This window comes from Amblyraja radiata, chromosome 37, assembly GCF_010909765.2.
Source record: "Amblyraja radiata isolate CabotCenter1 chromosome 37, sAmbRad1.1.pri, whole genome shotgun sequence".
In the NCBI taxonomy this organism is placed as follows: Eukaryota; Metazoa; Chordata; class Chondrichthyes; order Rajiformes; family Rajidae; genus Amblyraja; species Amblyraja radiata.
This window is the reverse complement of record NC_045992.1, coordinates 21815553-21836180: the sequence shown is the minus strand read 5'-3', so window position 1 is coordinate 21836180 and position 20628 is coordinate 21815553. Positions and strand designations below refer to the sequence as shown.

The window sequence follows — 20628 nt, the reverse complement described above, 5'->3', positions numbered from 1 at the left end:
CATCATTTGCAGTAAGTAGTGCCTTTCAACTTCACGCCACCATTTGCAGTAAGTAGTGCCTTTCAACTTCAAGCCAAAGCACCCAAACAACCATTTGCAGGCTGTGCCTTATTACTTCAAACAAACCATATTTTCATTTTCAAACCACATTAAGGGTACTCACAGTTGTGTAGACATTTGTTCAGTGTTATTCAGAGCTCATAGAGACGTGACCCTTGGCTTCATCCACCTTGCAGAGACTGTGACGCACACCACTTCCTGGTTTTATAGTCCCTCCCCCTCCCTCCAGCAAGGGCAGCAAAAAGAATGGTGATTTAAAAAAAAACATTAATATCTCTCTGATTTGTCATCAATGGGAAAAATCATCCGCACCTGTAAGGCCAAGGGGGGCTCTGAGCGAGGTGGCCAAAAATGACGGCCATAGGTGGCGGCGTTCTGTCGGAAATCGCAGCACAGTGGGCCAAAAGCGGTCAAGATCAGAGATTTAGTAATATAGATAGACAATGCTTTGACATTTTTCCTTAACCTAACCGCCAATGATATTTCAAACGACTCTTTGCCCCTGTGTTGCCACAGGTCTAATTAGTTTAGTTTAGAGCGGAAACAGACCCTACAGCCCACCGAGTCCATGCCGACCAGCAATCCCCGTACACTAGCAATATCCTTCACTCTAGGGTCAATTTACAATTTTACTGAAGCCAATTAACCTACAAACCCGTACGTCTTTGGAATGTGGGAGGAAACCTGGGCTTCAGGTGAAATTCCACGCGATCACAGGGAGAACATAGAAACATAGAAAATAGGTGCAGGAGGATGCCATTCGGCCCTTGGAGCCGGCACCGCCATTCATTGTTCGGCTGGCAACCGGAAGGTAGCCGGTTCGAATCCCGCTTGGAGTGCATACTGTCGATGTGTCCTTGGGCAAGACACTTCACCCACCTTTGCCTGTGTGTGAATGTGTGTGAATGTGTGTGAGTGATTGGTGGTGGTCGGAGGGGCCGTAGGCGCAGATTGGCAGCCACGCTTCCGTCAGTCTGCCCCAGGGCAGCTGTGGCTACAGAAGTAGCTTACCACCACCGAGTGTGACTGAGGAGTGAATGAATAATGCGATGTAAAGCGCCTTGAGTATTAGAAAGGCGCTATATAAATCCCATCCATTATTATTATTATTGTGATCATGACTGATCGTCCCCTATCAATAACCCATGCCTGCCTTCTCCCAATATCCCTTGACCCCACTAGCCCCAAGAGCTCTATCTAACTCTCCCTTAAATCCATCCAGTGACTTGGCCTCCACTGTGGCAGGGAATTCCATAAATTCACAACTCTCTGTGTGAAAACGTTTTTTCTCACCTCAGTCTCAAATGACCTCCCCTTTATTCTAAGACTGTGGCCCCTGATTCTGGACTCGCCCAACATTGGGAACAGAACGTACAAACTTCATACCGACAACACCCGTAGTCACGTTCCTGGCGCTGAGGCGGCAACTCTACCGCTGCGCCACCTTAGCGCCATGCTTGAGAGTTCCGGGAGCAAGTTAGCAGTTTTAGTAATGAGGGAAGAAGCTAATCAGCATATTGTAGAAATGGTTACAATGACGATTTGGCGATATGTAGAGTACTGCCCTGCCGACTACAAATTCAGAAGATTCAGAAGATGACAGGAGACAAACGGCAACATGGGGTATCCGGGTGTGAGCGTGTCACAATGTTGCCGTCTCACTCACCTGGATTAGTGCTTTGAGAGAGTCCGTGTCTGTGTCCAGCCCCATCTCCTGCCTCGCTGCCTCTGCTTCCTTCGCTTCTTTGTCATTCTGACAGGAAGAAATACCAATTAATGATGAAAGAGCAGCCTGCCGTATAACACCACCATCACACCGTTCGAGAGATAGGCACACAACGTAAAGCTACTTGGGAAGGAGTGGAGCAGTGGGCAGAAGGACAGGAACACAGCTTTCCTCAGCAATGGTATGGCTCAGACTCATCCCAACCTCCAGTCACACAGCATTGAGACAGACCCTTTGGCCCAACCGTTACCTGCCGACCAAGATACCCTATCAAAGGTAATTCCACTTGCCTGCATTAGGCCCATATCCCTCTATCCATGCTCCTGTCCAAGTGACTTTTAAATGTTGTTATATTACCTGTCTCGAATATTTCCTTTAGATTTTAGATACAGTGTGGAAACAGGCCATTTGGCCCACCGCGTCCATGCCGACCAGCGGTCACCCAACACATTAGCACTATCCTACAAACTAGGGGCAATTTACAGAGGCCAATTAACCTACAAAACTGTACGTCTTTGGAGTGTGGGAGGAAAATAGAGCACCCACAGAAAATCCACGTGGTCACAGGGAGAATGTACAAACTCCATACAGACAGCACCTGTAGTCGGGATCGAACCCGGGTCTCTGGCGCTGTAGGGCTGCAACTCTACCACTGTGTTGCCCCTGTTCCTCTGGCAGCACCCTCAATTTTATAACATCCCATTGAGAAAGTGGCAGGCCACTGCACCGATCCACGGCAGCGCTCTCTCCCCACCGGCCCCTGCCTGAAGCCGTCCCCCTACCCCAGCTACAGAACACTCCCGCTGACCCCCATCTGAAACCGTCCCCGTCCCCAGCTGCAGGACAAGCCCAAGAAAACTCCATTCGGCCCACAATGTCTGTACTAGCCACCCGGAAACCAGTCCCTTCGACCCACAACATCCACACTAGCCCTTAAGAAAGCCCCCCCCCCCTCTCCCCCACCCCACTGGCCCCTGGCTGAAGCCCTCCCTCCACTGGCTCCTGCATGAAGCCGTCCCCCTCCCTCGGCTGCAGGACGCTTCCCCCCTCACCGGTCCCCGACAGACCCCACCTTAAGCCATCCCTCTCCCCCGGCTGCAGGTTGTTGGACCCCCCCCCCCCTCCGACAACACCAGCCTGAAGCTGTCCCCTACACCGGCTGTAGGACATTCCCCCCACCCGGCCCCTGACAGCCCCTGCCTAAAGCCGTCCGCTCCCTGGCTGCAGTACACCTCCCCCCAACAGCCCCCTCCTGAAGACGTGCCCCCCCCCCCCCCCCAGCTGTAGGACGGACCCCCAACAGCCCCCCCCTGAAGCCACGCCCCTCCCCGGCTGCAGGACGCTCGCTCTCCTACCCCGGCTGCAGGAAGCCCCCCCCACAGCCCCGCCTGAAGCCGCCCCCTCCCCCGGCTGCAGGACGATTGCACCCGCCCCCCCACCACGGCAGCCCCGCCTCAAGCCGTCCCCCTTCCCAAGCTGCAGGACGCTCACCCCCCCTGCAGGAATTGCAATACAATAGAACTGAACAACAGCAATTTGTTGAGGAGAATGAGCCTCTGCTGAATGCTGAGCAGAGAGCAATGTATGACCAAGTGCGCAACTGCTTGAAAAGGAAGCTTTCTTCAATGTTTCTCATTGATTCACCAGGAGGAACGGGAAAAACATTTATCACCTATTTGATCCTCTCCAAAGTTAGACGTCAAGGTGATGTGGCTATTGCTGTAGCATCCTCTGGGATAGCAGCTAAATTAATGCCAGTTGGAAGAACTGCACATTCTCGATTCAAGATACCCATCCAAGTGACCGAGGATACATTCTGTAACTCTAACACGGCACGTTTGATGAGGCAAGCGAAGCTCATTGTTTGGGATCAATGCCCAATGATTAGGAGGGAGCTTTGAAATGGTGGACAGAACTCTTCAAGATGTATACACCAACACTAAGTCTTTTGGTGGCATTCTTACCATTTGTTGTGGCGATTTTCGACAACTTCCTGTAGTGAAAAGGGGAAATGATGCTAATGTTGAAAATTCCTGCATCAAGAAATCCTACTTGTGGAGACTTTTCACCAAGTTTCATTTGCAGACGAATATGCGATTGAGAGAGGCAGAAGGCGAGTATTCTTAAATTTTGTTGAAAGTTGGAGAAGACGAGATTTTAAAGAATGAAGACGATGAAATTGAAATGGTAGCCAAATAACCTCCAAACCTGTATATCTTTTGAGTGTAGGAGGAAACCGAAGCACCCAGAGAAAAGGCACTCGTGCAGAAATAGTTTTAAATACATAATTATATAACAATTAATAAATAGGCTCCCAGCTTTGACAGGAAGCTCCAGCCCAGCGTTGCCCCCTCTCAGCCTGTTGGGGCATTGTAGGGGTTTCAGAAGTCAAGGATTGCAGGCTTCAGTAGATGCCTCCTGAGGCCGGTGGGACCTTTCCAAATCAAGTCAGGGAAATGTGGACATACATTTAACGTCAAATTTAACTTCAATCGGCTAGATGTATTTTTGAACAACACGTAAAATTACAACAAAAGTTATGTGCGCTGAAATCCTGCAATCTTTCTTTAGACTTTATAGATACAGCCCTTCGGCCCACTGAGTCTGCCCCGATCAATGATCATCTGTACACTTCCACTATCCTACACACCAGGGATAATTTACAATTTTTATGGAAGCCAAATAACCTCCAAAACTGTACGTCTTTAGAGTGTGGCAAGAAACTGGAGCACCCAGAGAAAAGGCACACGGTGGCAGGGAGAACGTACAAACTCTGTACAGACAGCACCCGTAGTCAGGATTGAATCCGGGTCTCTGGCACAACTACTCATAGTTACATCCATGGAATGTTCTGGCTCACAGATGGCTTCTCACAACTACGGCTGACAAGCTGGGAAAAACAAGCAGATGGATGACAAATTGAAACAGTTAGTCTCTTACCCGCCTCTTGCGAGCTTTCTGTTTGTTCACACTCTCCTTGGTGAAGGCCTTGTACTCCGGGAGCTCTTGGGCCTTGACGGCTTTCTCCAGCACGTCTCGTATCCGTGGCTCATCCTCCGCTGTGGAACACAGCACCGACTCCATGATGCGGTCCATGTCCCCGTTGAAGTCCACGTACGCCTGCTTTATATCCACCATCTCCTCTTCAGATCCCTTGTAGATATCCTCAAAGTTCTTAATATCAGCAACCGTCACCTGGGCAACAATGAATTAAGCATCTTTAGTCACTCAGTGATCACACTGAACATGCAGGAAGTTACATGTAGAAAGGAACTACAGATGCTGGTATATACCGAGGATAGATACAAAGTGCTGGAGTAACTCAGCAGGACACGTAGCATATCTGGAGAAAAAAAAATGGTGATGTTACGGGTCGGAACCTTTCTTCAGACTGAATGACTGTCTGACCCGTTGAGTTACAGCAGTACTGTGTCTATCTGCTAAAGCTATGTCTAGTACAGGTATCGAGAGAAATGTTACATCACAGTAGTCAGGAGATTCTGTTATAGGCAGAAAACCTGATAATCCAGGACCCTGTACCTGTGATTCCACGTGGTGCCAGACCGAGATGTTCTGGACTATAGGATGTCACTCCTGTTAATACCCTCACATATTTCTATACTGCGCCTCAGGGTTGGCTGCAGGAGGCGCCCCTGGGGGAACAAAGGTGGATAGGCGAGGAGTGGATGTTGGTTGCTGGCCAAGGAAGGCGATGGCTGGAGTCCCACAGCAGCCTGGGGCTTGCCTGAATTGGGCAAGGCTCATAACTGGAGCATGGACTGGACTTGGAAATTAATGCCAAAACACGGCACCTCTTGCATGTGGGCTCAGTGGACTACCTATGTACAATCTCCAAACAGGGGATGGTACTGTTATTATGAATTTAATTTCACTGTGTATTTGCACTTGTCACACGTGATAACAAATCATCATTGATTATTTTTTTAACTACCATAGCAGCATGGTAAATGTTCTGTTGTGTTTAGAGGGAGCGGTAAATGGAATCTGTGCATTGTTGCAAGCACAGTGCCCTCCATAATGTTTGGGACAAAGACCCATCATTTATTTATTGGCCTCTGTACTCCATAATTTCCACCGGGTGGTGCCATCAGCGATGGCAGTCTCGCCAACGGTCTACCTGTCCTTTTGTTTTTTAAATTATTTTTAGTGTGTTTTAAAAGTTTGTGTTAATGGTCTCTGGTTTGTTTTATGTGGGATGGGGGGGGGGGGGGGGGGGGAGGGGATCGGGGGAAACTTTTTTTTCCAATCTCTTACCTTGCCGGAGATGCGATTGTTTTCCAGATCGTATCTCCGATCGCTCTGCGGCCTAATATCAGAGAGCTGGAGGCCTTGCTCGAGACTGACTTTGAGCCCCACAGCGGGGCTGTGGACTTACCATCGGAGCCTGCGAACCCTGGCCTGGGATCAACACCCCAAACGCGGATTTCACCGTCGAGCTCGCAGTCTCAGGTAGAGGCCGATGTTGGGATGCGCCAAAGTCGCAGAAGGTTCGACCAGCCCCGACCCGGGGTCGAGCTGACATGCAAAATTATGCTTAACTAATCTTCTGGAATTTTGAGGATTTAACTAGGACAAAGGACAATGGAGAGCCAGTGGGTGTACTGTACGTAGACTTTCAGAAAGTATTTGATAAGGTCCCACATAGACTATTGGGCAAAATTAGAGCACATGGTAGGGTACTGACATGGATAGAGTGTTGGTTGGCATACAGGAAACAAAGAGTAGGGATAAACAGGTCCCTTTCAGAATGGCAGGCAGTGACTAGAGTGATACTGCAAGGCTCGGTGCTGGGACAGCAACTATTTACAATACACATTAATGATTTGGATGAGGGGATTAAAAGTAACAATAGCAAATTTGCAGATGACACAAAGCTGGATGGCAGTGTGAACTGTGAGGAGGATGCTATGAGAATGCAGGGTGACTTGGACAGGTTGGGTGAGTGGGCAGATGCATGGCAGATGCAGTTTAATGGGATAAATGTGAGGTTATCCACTTTGGTGGCAAAAACAGGAAGCCAGATTATTATCTGAATTGTGTCAAGTTGGGAAAAGGGGAAGTACAACAAGATCTGGGGGAACTTGTTCATCAGTTAATGCAAGTAAGCATGCAGGTACAGCATGCAGTGAAGAAAGCGAATGGCATGTTGGCCTTCATAACAAAGGAGCTGAGTATAGGAGCAAAGAGATCATTCTGCAGTTGTACAGGGCCCTAGTGAGACCACACCTCGAATATTGTGTGAAGTTTTGGTCTCCAAATTTGAGGAAGGACATTCTTGCTCTTGATGGAGTGCAGCGTAGGTTCACAAGGTTAATCCTGGGATGACAGGACTGTCATATGTTGATAGAATGGAGCGGCTGGGCTTGTACGCTCTGGAGTTTAGAAGGATGAGACGAAATCTTATTGAAACATATAAGATTATTAAGGGTTTGGACACGCTATAGGCAGAAAACATGTTCCCGATGTTGGGGGATTCCAGAACCAGTTTAATAATAGTGGGCAATTTAGAACTGAGATGAAGAAAAACTTTTTCACAGAGGGTTGTGAATCTGTGGAATTCTATGCCTCAGAAGGCAGTGGAGGCTAATTCTCTGGATGCTTTCAAGAGAGAGCTAGATAGAGCTCTTAAAGATAGAGGAGTCAGGGGATATGGCGAAAGGGCAGGATCAGGGTACTGATTGGGGATGACCAACTATGATCATATTGAATGGCGGTGCTGGCTCGAGGGGCCGAATGGCCTCCTCCTGTACTGTCTATAGGAGCTTGATCGCCATGACACGTAGGGCCCGACCGCCAGCTGTTGGAGCCAAGATTGTCACGTCAATGGAAGGCTTGAGGCCCCCGACCACGGGAGAACAAAGAAGGGAAGAGATTGAATATTTTCTTTCCACCTTCCATCAGTGTGGAATGTGGAGGAGTCACTGTGATGGGCATGTTAATATGTATTTTCAAGTTCAAGTGAGTTTATTGTCATGTGTCCCTGTATAGAAACATAGAAAATAGGTGCAGGAGTAGGCCATTCGGCCCTTCGAGCCTGCACCGCCATTCAATATGATCATGGCTGATCATCCAACTCAGTATCCTGTACCTGCCTTCTCTCCATACCCCCTGATCCCTTTAGCCACAAGGGCCACATCTAACTCCCTCTTAAATATAGCCAATGAACTGGCCTCAACTACCTTCTGTGGCAGAGACAATGTATAGGACAATGATATTCTTGCTTTGCTTCAGCACACAGAACATAGTAGGCATTTACTACAAAACAGATAAGTGTGTCCATATACCATGATATAAATATATACACACATGAATAAATAAACTGATAAAGTGCAAATAACAGAAAATGGGTTATTAATAATCAGAGTTTTGTCCAAGCCCGGTTTAATAGCCTGATGGCTGTGGGGAAGTAGCTATTCCTGAATCTGGTTGTTGCAGTCTTCAGGCTCCTGTACCTTCTACCTGAAGGTAGCAGGGAGATGAGTGTGTGGCCAGGATGGTGTGGGTCTTTGATGATACTGTCAGCCTTTTTGAGGCAGCGACTGCGATAAATCCCCTCGATGGAAGGAAGGTCAGAGCCGATGATGGACTGGGCAGTGTTTACTACTTTTTGTAGTCTTTTCCTCTCCAGGGCGCTCAAATTGCCAAACCAAGCCACGATGCAACCAGTCAGCATGCTCTCTACTGTGCACCTGTAGAACTTAGAGAGAGTCTTCCTTGACAAACCGACTCTCCGTAATCTTCTCAGGAAGTAGAGGCGCTGATGAGCTTTCTTGATAATTGCATTAGTGTTCTCGGACACTACCTTCTGTGGCAGAGACACAGTAGATCTTTCCTGGTCCGAGAACACTAACGCAATTATCAAAAAAGCTCATCAGCGCCTCTACTTCCTGAGAAGATTACGGAGAGTCGGTTTGTCAAGGAAGACTCTCTCTAACTTCTTCAGGTGTACAGTAGAGAGCATGCTGACCGGTTGCATCGTGGCTTGGTTCGGCAATTTGAGCGCCCTGGAGAGGAAAAGACTACAAAAAGTAGTAAACACTGCCCAAGTAAAACCTGACAATGTGCACTTTAACCACACTTGATCTTTTTTCTATTACAAATCTCAAATTGTGGAGTACAAAGGCAAATAAATAAATGATGGGTCATTATGGAAGGCACTGTACCTGTCTTCAAAATAAACTCCCCACCCACCCGCCCGCTCGACCTCTCCTGCTCATCCTCTCTATCCTTGCCCTCCCCACCCTCAATACCCCCACGCTCTCCTCACCCACCCCTGCTCAAGCTCTCCACCCCTCCTGCTTCCCATCCCTGCCCTACCTCCTTCACACCCCTCTTGCTGACCCTTTGCAATCTAGCCCTTCCTCCCCCCCGCCCCCGTCTTTTCCATCCCACGCTCTGCCTACACCCACTCGCTATCCTCACGCCCCCCTAACTCACCCTACCTACCCTGGTTCCAGCATCATACACAGATTACACTTCCGACTGACAAATGAGTCAGGTACCAAATCATCAGACTTTCTCATCAACCACGTGCCAGACTACTGGAGTTTTCTTGTACGATTCTCTCCATCAGGCATTCTTGTAAACTTGAGATGAAATCAGATAATGCCTAGAAGCACTAAGCAGGTGAGCCAGCACGTGTGGAGAGTCAGTGTTTCAGTTCAATGGCCTTCCTGACAACAAGGAAGGTCCTGGCCTCAAAGGCTGATGAGGATTCTGCCACGTGCCGACGGATCGCTGAACATTTCAGGCATTCTTTGCAATCATTTCAGACTCCCAGCATCTGGTTTTAGCTTTTAGATTTTTGTGGACAGGAATATTGACAAAAGCTATAAATTCTAGGGGTAGCAATGTTACAAAATTTTGAGATTTTAAAAATCAAGTCTGCAATTTATCCCATCAGATAAAGCACAAAAAGAAGTTTAATTTGACACCTAATTCACTTTCATATCTTCAGTATTAAAAAAGTTATGGCCATTTTCATACTCGGAAATTAGCATCTTGTTCCCTATTGATTTTCCATTGACTTAACACAAAAGCTGTGATCGAGGACAGTCTAAAGCCCATAACTTTATTAAAGATTAAGAGAACTGAAATAAATTTTCAGTTATTATAGATTGAAGCATTCTGAAACAAATATTAAACAATCTTACTTGGATGACCTGAAATTAAAGCATAAAATTAGTTAGTTACCCAATTGTAGCTAATTCCAAAATTCAATTACTAGATCTAAACATCTATCCATTTCTTAAGGAAAGATTAACATTTTTTAATAGCCTAAGTGTCCAAAGAACATTCACACACGAATTCACAATAAAACATGATTTTTAAATCTCCTTGACATTAATTTATAGGCCAAATGGAAGGGATTTAGTGTTCAATTGCTGTAAATTAATGGCCATTTAAATCAGCTTGCCAGTGGGATTATGTGGAACGCGCTGGTTTAGAACGCTGCCATTGCGGTGAATTTGTACCCCATATCGGCATGAAAGATACTGCGGGATTGAATGGGCCCCCAAGTCAGCTACTCGCAACATAACATTTTGTATAAAGGGATCTTAAGAAGCCCTTTTTAATGTAAAAATAAACAACCTACCTTGCCTTGTCCCCTACATGAGATCCGTCCCGTTGTCGGGGTTCGCGGCTTTAGAGGATGATTTTTAATCTACTATAACAATTAAATAACCCAATTTAGTTTAAAAATACCTGCAGCGAACGAATTTCGCAGCGATTTTTCGTCAGCAACTAAGTAGGCTGAGCAACATCGATTTCAACACCCTAGAGAAAATCGCGTTTTAAACCCGCCCCCCTCTTAAAGGCGCCAAGGTCGCGCACACGGGAAGCGGCAGAACTGCAGCGCCGTTGAAGGTAAGTTTTGCAACATACCTACTAGGGGGAGAATTAGACAATTCGATCGATCAATTCTACTCTGCTATTTAATCATGGCTGATCTATCTTTCCCTCTCAACTCCATTCTCCTGCCTTCCCCCCATAACCCCCGACACCCGTACTAATCAAGAATCTGTCAATCTGCGCCGTACAAATATAAACCGCTCCCTCACACCCGGAGGCCACCGTCTTACTTGAATCCTCTCCGTCTCCCCTGCCCGATCGTAGAAACTGGCGGTGGGGGCCATTATCGTTGCGCGGGGCACGCGATGAGAAGGTGGCCCTGGCGGCCATTACTCCCTGCGAAAACCTGCAATTCCTCCATTGATCGCAGGGACACGGGGAATCGTGAAGCGAGAGCTACCGAGGCTCTCCACGCCGCCCGAGGTCCAGAGAGCTTCCGAGGTTCACTGCCCTTTCGCAGTCGGCCCCAACAGAGCCGCCCTCTCCCTCGCTCTCCCCCATCCTCCTCCCCCCTTCACCTCCACCCCCCCACACCAACCTCATCTCCCGCCCCTTCCCCCCTCTCTCCACCCACTCCCTCCCTACCCCTCCCCACTCTTTCCCCCCCTCTCCACCCTACCCCTACCCTCTGTCCTCCCCGCTCTCCTCCCCCACCCCTCCCTTCCCACCAATCTCTCCCCCTCACCCCTTCTCCCATCCAAACCCTCCCCATCCTCTCCACCCCCTCTCCCCCACTTCCCCCCTCTCCTCCCCCTTCTTTCCCACCTCTCTCTCTCCTCCACTCTCCACTCCTCACCCACCCTCCCCCCTCCCTCTCCTCCAACCCCCTCCCCCTAGTCTCTGCCCCTCTCTGTCTCTGCCCCTCCCCCCCTCTAGATGCGCCTGCGAGTTGGGGGCTATGCGTCAGTGGATAGGGCGGTTATGGGGTAAAAGGTGCAAATTAATAATATTAATATAATATCAAGGGGGGTAATTAGCGTGTGTGTGGGGGTGGTTAGTTTGTGTGTGCGACGCCGCATGCCGCCCCCTAATCCACCCCCCGCAACCGCGCGTTGGGGGCACAGACCCAACGGGTCTGCACTTGGTCTAGTATCCCTGTAACACTATCCTATGCGTATTCCTGCGCAAATGTCTTTTAAATGTGTTTGAAATTGCCTTAACCATTTCCTCTGGCAGCTCATATCCGTTTCACCTTGTGTGAAAATGGTGCCCCTCAGATTCCTTTTAAATCTTTGCTCTCTCATCTTAAATCTATGCCCTCTAGTTCTTAATTTCCCTACCTTTGGAAAAAGACTGCGCATTCATCCCATCTCTTCTCATTATGATTTTATACACCTCCATAACATAGAGACGTGATGTATGATCTCCTATACTCTAAGGAATGAAAGGAGCAAGAGTAGGCCATTCTGCCCATCGAGCCAGAAGCAAAGAATAGGAGTAAACGGGTCCTTTTCAGAATGGCAGGCAGAGACTAGTGGGGTACCGCAAGGCTCGGTGCTGGGACCCCAGCTATTTACAATATATATTAATGATTTGGACGAGGGAATTGAATGCAACATCTCCAAGTTTGCGGATGACACGAAGCTGGGAGGCAGTGTTAGCTGTGAGGAGGATGCTAGGAGGCTGCAAGGTGACTTGAATAGGTTGGGTGAGTGGGCAAATGCATGGCAGATGCAGTATAATATGTGGATAAATGTGTCATGGCACACCAGTCATTGAAAGTAGGCATGCAGGTGCAGCAGGCAGTGAAGAAAGCTAATGGTATGTTAGCATTCATAGCAAAAGGATTTGAGTATAGGAGCAGGGAGGTTCTACTGCAGTTGTACAGGGTCTTGGTGAGGCCACACCTGGAGTATTGCGTACAGTTTTGGTCTCCTAATCTGAGGAAAGACATTCTTGCCATAGAGGGAGTACAGAGAAGGTTCACCAGACTGATTCCTGGGATGTCAGGAATTTCATATGAAGAAAGACTGGATAGACTCGGCTTGTACTCGCTAGAATTTAGAAGATTGAGGGGGGGCTCTTATAGAAACTTACAAAATTCTTAAGGGGTTGGACAGGCTAGATGCAGGAAGATTGTTCCCGATGTTGGTGAAGTCCAGAACATAGTTTAAAGATATCTTTTAGGACCGAGATGAGAAAAACATTTTTCACACAGAGAGTAATCTCTGGAATTCTCTGCCATAGAAGTAGTTGAGGCCAGTTCATTGGCTATATTTAAGAGGGAGTTGGATGTGGCCCTTGTGGCTAAGGGGATCACGGAGAGTATGGAGAGAAGACAGGTACGGGATACTGAGTTGGATGATCAGCCATGATCATATTGAGGCTCGAAGGGCCGAATGGCCTACTCCTGCACCTATTTTCTATGTTTCTATCTGATTATGGCTGATCATCCACAATCAGTACCCTGTTCCTGCCTTCTCCCCAAATCCCCTGGCTCCAGTGTCTTTGTCCCAGCACCGAGCCGTGCGGTACCCTACTAGTCACTGCGGTCCCAGCATCGAACCTTGCGGTACCCTACTAGTCACTGCGGTCCTAGCATCGAACCTTGCGGTACCCCACTAGTCATTGCGGTGCCAGCACCGAGCCTTGCGGTACCCCACTAGTCACTGTGGTCCCAGCACCGAGCCGTGCGGTACCCCATGAGTCACTGCCTGGCCAACCTCTTCCAATACCGTCCTTAATTTAGTTTAGAGATACAGCGCGGAAACAGGCCTTTGGCCCACGCCGACCAGCGATCCCCGCACACTAACACTATCCTACACACACTAGGGACAATTTTTACATTTACCAAGCCAATTAACCTTCAAACCTGTACATCTTCGGAATGTGGGAAGAAACCGAAGATCTCGGAGAAAACCCACGCAGGTCATGGGGAGAAATTATAAACTCAGTACAGACAGCACCTGAAGTCAGGATCGAATCCGAGTCTCTGGCATTCACTACAAGGCAGCAATTCTACCGCTGCGCCACCGTGCCGCCCTTCTTCTAGCCCTTTTTTCAGCACCCTATCCAGCTAAATAATAATAAGGGGCAAGCTATTTAGAACGGAGACGAGGAAACACTTTTTCTCACAGAGAGTTGTGAGTGTGGAATTCTGTGCCTTGTGTGGTGGAGGCCAGTTATCTGGATACTTTCAAGATAAAGCTAGATAGGGTTCTTAAAGATAGCGGAGTCAGGGAATATGGGGAGAAGGCAGGAACAGGATACTGATTGGGGTGATCAGCCATGATCAAATTGAACGGAGGGCCGAATGGCCTATTCCTTCACGTATTGTCTATAAATAGAATCTTTCCCAAAGCAGGGTGACTAAAACTGAACTCAATACTCCAAGTGCACCTTACAAATACAATATAACACTTCAACTAAATGCAGGTGCAGGTTTTTACAGAAGCCAGACACAAAATGGTGGTGTAAATAAGGTAGGTAATTTAGCAGGTAAGGCAGCATCTCTGGAGAAAAGGAATAGGTGACGTTTCAGGTCGGAATCCTTCTTCAGACTGAAAAGAAGGCCAGAACAAATCAGGCCCGCCAATAGATGAGCACAGGAAGGGTGGAGTCCATAATGGCCCACTGCTGGACGGGGAAATGCAGGGCGGAGGAAAACTTCTTCAAAGTGGGCCTACTTGACGAGATTTCACAGTGGAGCAGCCACCCTCTCTCACTTCAGCCCCTGTAATTTTTTACTGCTCTCTGGCTCTACGGCTATGTTTTAACCCAGACCCGCACATCTTCCCCAGCCAATCCGCTGAGTTACCACAGCATTGTGTGTGTATCCCAACTCCAAAATCTTCTAACTAAAAAAACCTTCTTCACACTCAACACACCTGTGATGCCACTTTCAGGAAACCATGATGCAGGAAGTTATGCAGCTTTATAGGACTTATACGTCCTATACAAGTCATGATGCATCTAGAGTTCTGGTCACCACAATACAGGAGGAATGTGGAGGCTTTGGAAACGGTGCAGAGAAGGCTTACCAGAGGGTGGTGGGGCCTGGAACACATTGCCAGGGTAGTGGTGGAGGCAGACTCGATTGTGGTGTTTAAGAAGCTGTGATTTCTGCTATGTTCTTCACTCTCTACCATACCACCTGTTTTAGTGTCATCTGTAAACTTACTAACTATTCCTTGCACATCCAAATTATTAATAGAGGTGATAGAAAACAATCCATCTAGCACCAACCCCTGAGGCACACCACCAGTCAGAGGTGCAGAAAAGATTCAACAGGCTGCTGCCTATATTAGAGAGTATCAATTAGAAGGAGAGGTTGGATAATCTTGGATCATTTTCCCTGGAGCATCAGTGCTGATGGAATACAAAATAGAAAACTATGAGAGTTATAAATAGTGTAGGTAGTTAGTTTTGTTTTCAGGATAGAAATGTCTAACATTAAAGAATTTGAAGGTGGGAGGGGGAAAGTTTAAAGATGGGAGGTGACCATAATTGCCCATACTATTCCACGTGTGACCTAACAGGAGTTTTATACAGCTGCAATATGACTTCCTGACTTATGCCCAGTACCTGGGGCAAAGAAGTATGCCATACATCTTCGCCACTTTAAGGGAGCTATGGACTTGGACCCCAAGATCTCTAGATATCAATGCTCCAGAGGGCGTCGCAATTTACCACATACTCTTATATTTGACCTCCCATTCGCACTTGCTCAGATTAAACTCCATCTACCAATTCTCCACTCATATCTCCAGCTGATCTCTTTGACAATAGACAATAGGTGCAGGAGTAGGCCATTCAGCCCTTCGAGCCAGCACCGCCATTCAATGTGATCATGGCTGATCATCCCCAATCAGTACCCCGTTCCTGCCTTCTCCCCATATCCCCTGACTCCGCTATTTTGAAGAGCCCTATCTAGCTCTCTCTTGAAAGCATCCAGAGAACCTGCCTCCACTGCCCTCTGAGGCTGAGAATCCTACAGACTCCACCATTCTCTGTGCGAAAAAGTGTTTCCTCGTCTCCGTTCTAAATGGTTTACTCCTTATTCTTAAACTGTGGCCCCTGGTTCTGGACTCCCCCAACATCGGGAACATGTTTCCTGCTTCTAGCATGACCAAACCCGTAACAATCTTATATGTTTCAATGAGATACCCTCTCATCCTTATAAACTCCAGAGTGTATAGGTCCAGCTGCTCCTTTCTCTCAGCATATGACAGTCCCGCCATCCCGGGAATTAACCTTGTGAACCTACGCTGCACTCCCTCAATAGTAAGAATGTCCTTCCTCAAATTAGGGGACCAAAACTGCACACAATACTACAGGTGTGGTCTCACTAGGGCTCTGTACAACTGCAGAAGGACCTCTTTGCTCCTATATTCGGTTCCTCTTGTTATAAAGGCCAACATGCCATTCGCCTTCTTCACTGCCTGCATGCTTACTTTCATAGACTGATGTACAAGGACCCCCAGATCCCGTTGTACTTCCTCTTTTCCCAACTTGACGCCATTTAGATAACCATATAACAATTACAGCACGGAAACAGGCCATCTCGGCCCTACAAGTCCGTGCCGAACAACTTTTTTCCCTTAGTCCCACCTGCCTGCACTCATACCATAACCCTCCATTCCCTTCTCATCCATGTGCCTATCCAATTTATTTTTAAATGATACCAACGAACCTGCCTCCACCACTTCCACTGGAAGCTCATTCCACACCGCTACCACTCTCTGAGTAAAGAAGTTCCCCCTCATGTTACCCCTAAACTTCTGTCCCTTAATTCTGAAGTCATGTCCTCTTGTTTGAATCTTCCCTTTTCTCAAAGGGAAAAGCTGATCCACATCAACTCTGTCTATCCCTCTCATCATTTTAAAGACCTCTATCATGTCCCCCCTTAACCTTCTGCGCTCCAGAGAATAAAGACCTAACTTATTCAACCTTTCTCTGTAACTTAGTTGTTGAAACCCAGGCAACATTCCAGTAAATCTCCTCTGTACTCTCTCTATTTTGTTGACATCCTTCCTATAATTGGGCGACCAAAATTGTACACCATATTCCAGATTTGGTCTCACCAATGCCTTGTACAATTTTAACATTACATCCCAGCTTCTATACTCAAAAGTAGTAATCTGCCTTCCTGTTTTTGCTACCAAAGTGGATAACCTCACATTTATTTGCATTAAACTTTATCTGCCATGCATCTCCCACTCCCCCAACCTGTCCAAGTCACCCTGCATTCTCCTCACAGTTCACACTGCCACCCAACTTTGTGTCATCTGCAAATTTACTAATGTTACTTTGCATCCCTTCATCCAAATCATTGATGTATATTGTAAATAGCTGCTGTCCCAGCACTGAGCCTTGCGGTACCCCACTAGTCACTGCCTGCTATTCTGAAAGGGACCCGTTAATCCCTACTCTTTGTTTCCTGTCTGCTACCACTTCTCTATCCATGTCAGCACTCTACCCCCAATACCATGTGCCCTAATTTTGCCCACTAATCTCCTATGTGGGACCTTATCAAATGCCTCCTTTATTATCCACAACTCCTCCAATTTTCAAGTAATTTGCAAATATATATCTATATCTCAAACAAAAGGAGTCCCAGCACAGATCTCTGTGGAACACCACTGGTCACAGAGGTCCAGCCAGAGTAACACCCTTCCACCACTACCGTGTGTTTTCTGTGGCCGGCAATTTTGAGAACAATCTACTATGTCACCATGGATCCCAAGCATCTTAATCTTCTGAATCAGCCTACCATGGGAGACCTAGTCAAATGAGCTACCAAACTCATAGTAACAACAACCACTGCCTTACCTTCAATCATCTTTGTCACCTCCTCAAAAAAACTCAACCCGCCCCACACAGAGCCATGCTGATCAGTGATCACCTATAACTAAAACTCTGATCTTGTTATCTTCCGGTTTGCGCGGTCATTCTATTTGCGCAAAAACGGAACGCGGTAGCGCTAGGATTTTTCGCCAGTTTACTCACTGTTCTCCTGTACTACGATTGCACCAAGGTTCGTTCCGATTGGTAGTTTAATGTAATAGTTAGCGAGGTTTAAAAATTGTGCGTGCGCAGATCAATCTACTCTCCTGCCAGTCAGTCAGCGTGATGGTCAGCTCCTTCCTGCGCTATCGCGTCTTTACTGGAGCTGAGAGAGGCTCTGCATGGCTGGCGGAAGTCTCTAACCACACACAATTTTCGGAAGGACCGGTAGCGACCCAAACCGGCCCGGCGTGGAGTTGGAGCCAAACGGAAAGCGGAGATTCTAATCGCGGCGGAGGATAACGTCCAGCGCCCACTGTGAGTCCTCCAGCCCCTTCCCCTCTAGTCCCCCTCGCTGGCTCCTGCCCCCTCCCCCGTGATACTCCTCCCAAAATCCCCGTCTTTTCTCCGAGCTCTCTCCCCACAACCCACTCCCCCCCGCCTCCACACCCCCCCGCCCCTCTCCTGCTCCACAACGCTCGCTGCCACCCCCTCCCGCACAACCCCTCCCCGCTCCCCTCCCTGGCTGCACAACACTCGCTTCCCCCCCTCCCGCACAACCCCTCCCCGCTCCCCTCCCCGGCTGCACAACACTCGCTGCCCCCCCTCCCGCACAATCCCCCTGCTCCCCCAATGTTTATTCACATATTCTGTTGTGCTGCAGCAAATAAGAATTTCATTGTCCCGTCCGGGACATATGACAATAAAACACTCTTGACTCTTGATCTTCATCATGGCTTCCGTCATCTCCTCTTTTGCCTCTCTCAATAACCTGGGATAGATCCCATCAGGCCCCGAGGACTCCTCCGTCTTATTGTTCTTCAATAGAGCTAACACCACCTCCTCCTTGATCTTAACAAGCCTGATCTCAATGTCCGCCATATTCTTCTCTTTAATGAAAACCGATGAAAAGTACATATTTAGTGCCTCTCAGACTCCCTCTAGCTCAAAGCCTACATATCTTCCTTTATCCTTGGTCTTACCCTTTCACTAGTTTCATTTTCACTCTAGCCTTAAAAGTGTGGATAACATGCCTTTGAATTTACCTTAATCCTATTTGCCAAGGACATTTTATAACCCCTGTAGGAACCCCCCAATTCTCCACGAGTCCTTTCCTGCTATCTTTATATCTCCTAAGCGTTCTATCCAATTTCAGCTCAAAAGATCTTGTACAACAGGCCCTCGTTGATCACTCCTGCTTCACATCAGTTCCTGAGGCTCCTGGTCTCAAGTCTCCCAGGTCCGAGAGTCACCTCTGCCAGTACCTTTTTAAACAGCAGTCTCCAATACTCCTCCCAGTCACGATCCTGTGTTAAGCCATCTGCTTCTTCGTCCACTATGCCTTGTTCATCATACACTGCGCGCTGCTCCGCATCACTCAGAACTGTGTACACTTTACCCAGCGTCTGCGGGAAACACAAGCAATAATTAACGCAAATGATAACCAGACTCAAAGAGAGAACAGAAGATACGGTCTGAGCTTAACCTAGGGGAGATTTACATTTCAGCTCAGGAATTGAGAAGAATCGATCACTGTTAAAACTTTGTTCTCAGATACCTCAGAGAGGTGGATTATTCCAAGCTTCCATTCCTCATTTAGATGTGAATTTTGTGTGATGTTGGGGAGAACCAATTCCATAACTTGAAATTTTAGTTTAGTTTAGAGATACAGCGCAGAAACAGGCTCTTCGGCCCACCGAGTCCACCAGTGATCCCCGTACACTAATACTATCGTACACTAGAAGCAATTTACAATCTTTGTCAATGCCAATTAACATATAAACCTGAAGGTACACAAAAATGCTGGAGAAACTCAGCGGGTGCAGCAGCATCTATGGAGCGAAGGAAATAGGCGACGTTTCGGGCCGAAACCCTTCTCCAGAAGAAGTCTGAAGAAGGGTTTCGGCCCGAAACGTCGCCTATTTCCTTCGCTCCATAGATGCTGCTGCACCCGCTGAGTTTCTCCAGCATTTTTGTGTACCTTCGATCTTCCAGCATCTGCAGTTCCTTCTTGAACAACCTATAAACCTGTACGTCTTTGGAGTGTGGGAGGAAACCAGAGCAACTGGGGAAAACCCACGCGGTCAGACAGAACATTCAAAGCCTGTACAGGCAGCACCCGTAGTCAGGATCGAACCCGAGTCTCTGGCGCTGTAAGGCAGCAGCTCTACCGCTGCGGCGCCGTGCCGCCCAAACCTGGGACTGCGGCGTGACTTCAGCACAGGATCGTGCATTGCTTGGGATGTTACTCTGGGGAGATCTCGCTTCCAGCTTTGTGTTGGGAGATGCGTACGTCAAAATTCTTCAGTCTGTGTGATGTGATACTGGCAGGTGTGTGTGGGTACGGAAGCATACCAATCTCCCGATCAAAACCAGGGTGAGTGTGTGCAAATTAGGATTTCAATCATTGGTTTTGTTTTGGTTCTACAATAGCACGTATTGTATTCTAAGCAAATTTTATTGTTAAATGTCCCAAAATGGAAGAATTAAATTCAGATACAACAGATATGTAAAGTATTCAGTTATATAAAACTATTTTCGTTTATTATGGTGGTTGCAGAGTACTATATTAAAAAACAAACAATAATAGTGCCGAGACAAAAACAATGCCCCCAAGTCTAGGTAGTTCAGATCTTATTTAGAGGTTATAGTGTTTAGAAGCCTAATGATTGGAAATAAGCAGCTCCTGCACCCAGATGTTGCAGTTTTCACGCTCCTGTACCTTCCTCCCCATGGCAGGAGTGAAGTGAGAATGGGGCTAGGATGATGTGGGTCTCTGATGATGCTGGCTGCCTTTGACGCAGCGACTCCTGTACATCGCTTAGAAGGTGGGGCAGTCCTGGATAAATGTGAGGTCATCCACTTTGGTGGCAAGAACAGGAATGCGGATTATTAACTGAATGGTGTCAGATTAGGAAAAGGAGAGGTGCAACAAGACCAAGGGTGTGCTTGTACATCAGTCACTGAAAGTAAACATGCAGCTACAGCAGGCAGTGAAGTAATGACACGTTGGCCTTCATTGC

The 20628-nt window shown here is 47.6% G+C and overlaps 1 protein-coding gene across 1 annotated transcript in view; it reads right to left on the bottom strand.

The window, feature by feature from the left end:
• The window catches only part of dnajc9 (DnaJ heat shock protein family (Hsp40) member C9), a 40881-nt gene that overhangs the window by 16698 nt on the left and 3555 nt on the right, over positions 1 to 20628 (bottom strand). Inside the window, exons 3-5 of the mRNA XM_033012442.1 lie at positions 18871 to 19011; positions 4727 to 4981; positions 1727 to 1813 (exon numbers count right to left, since the gene is read on the bottom strand). Coding sequence (XP_032868333.1) covers positions 1727 to 1813; positions 4727 to 4981; positions 18871 to 19011 — 483 coding nt within the window. The remainder of the gene's footprint in view (positions 1 to 1726; positions 1814 to 4726; positions 4982 to 18870; positions 19012 to 20628) is intronic.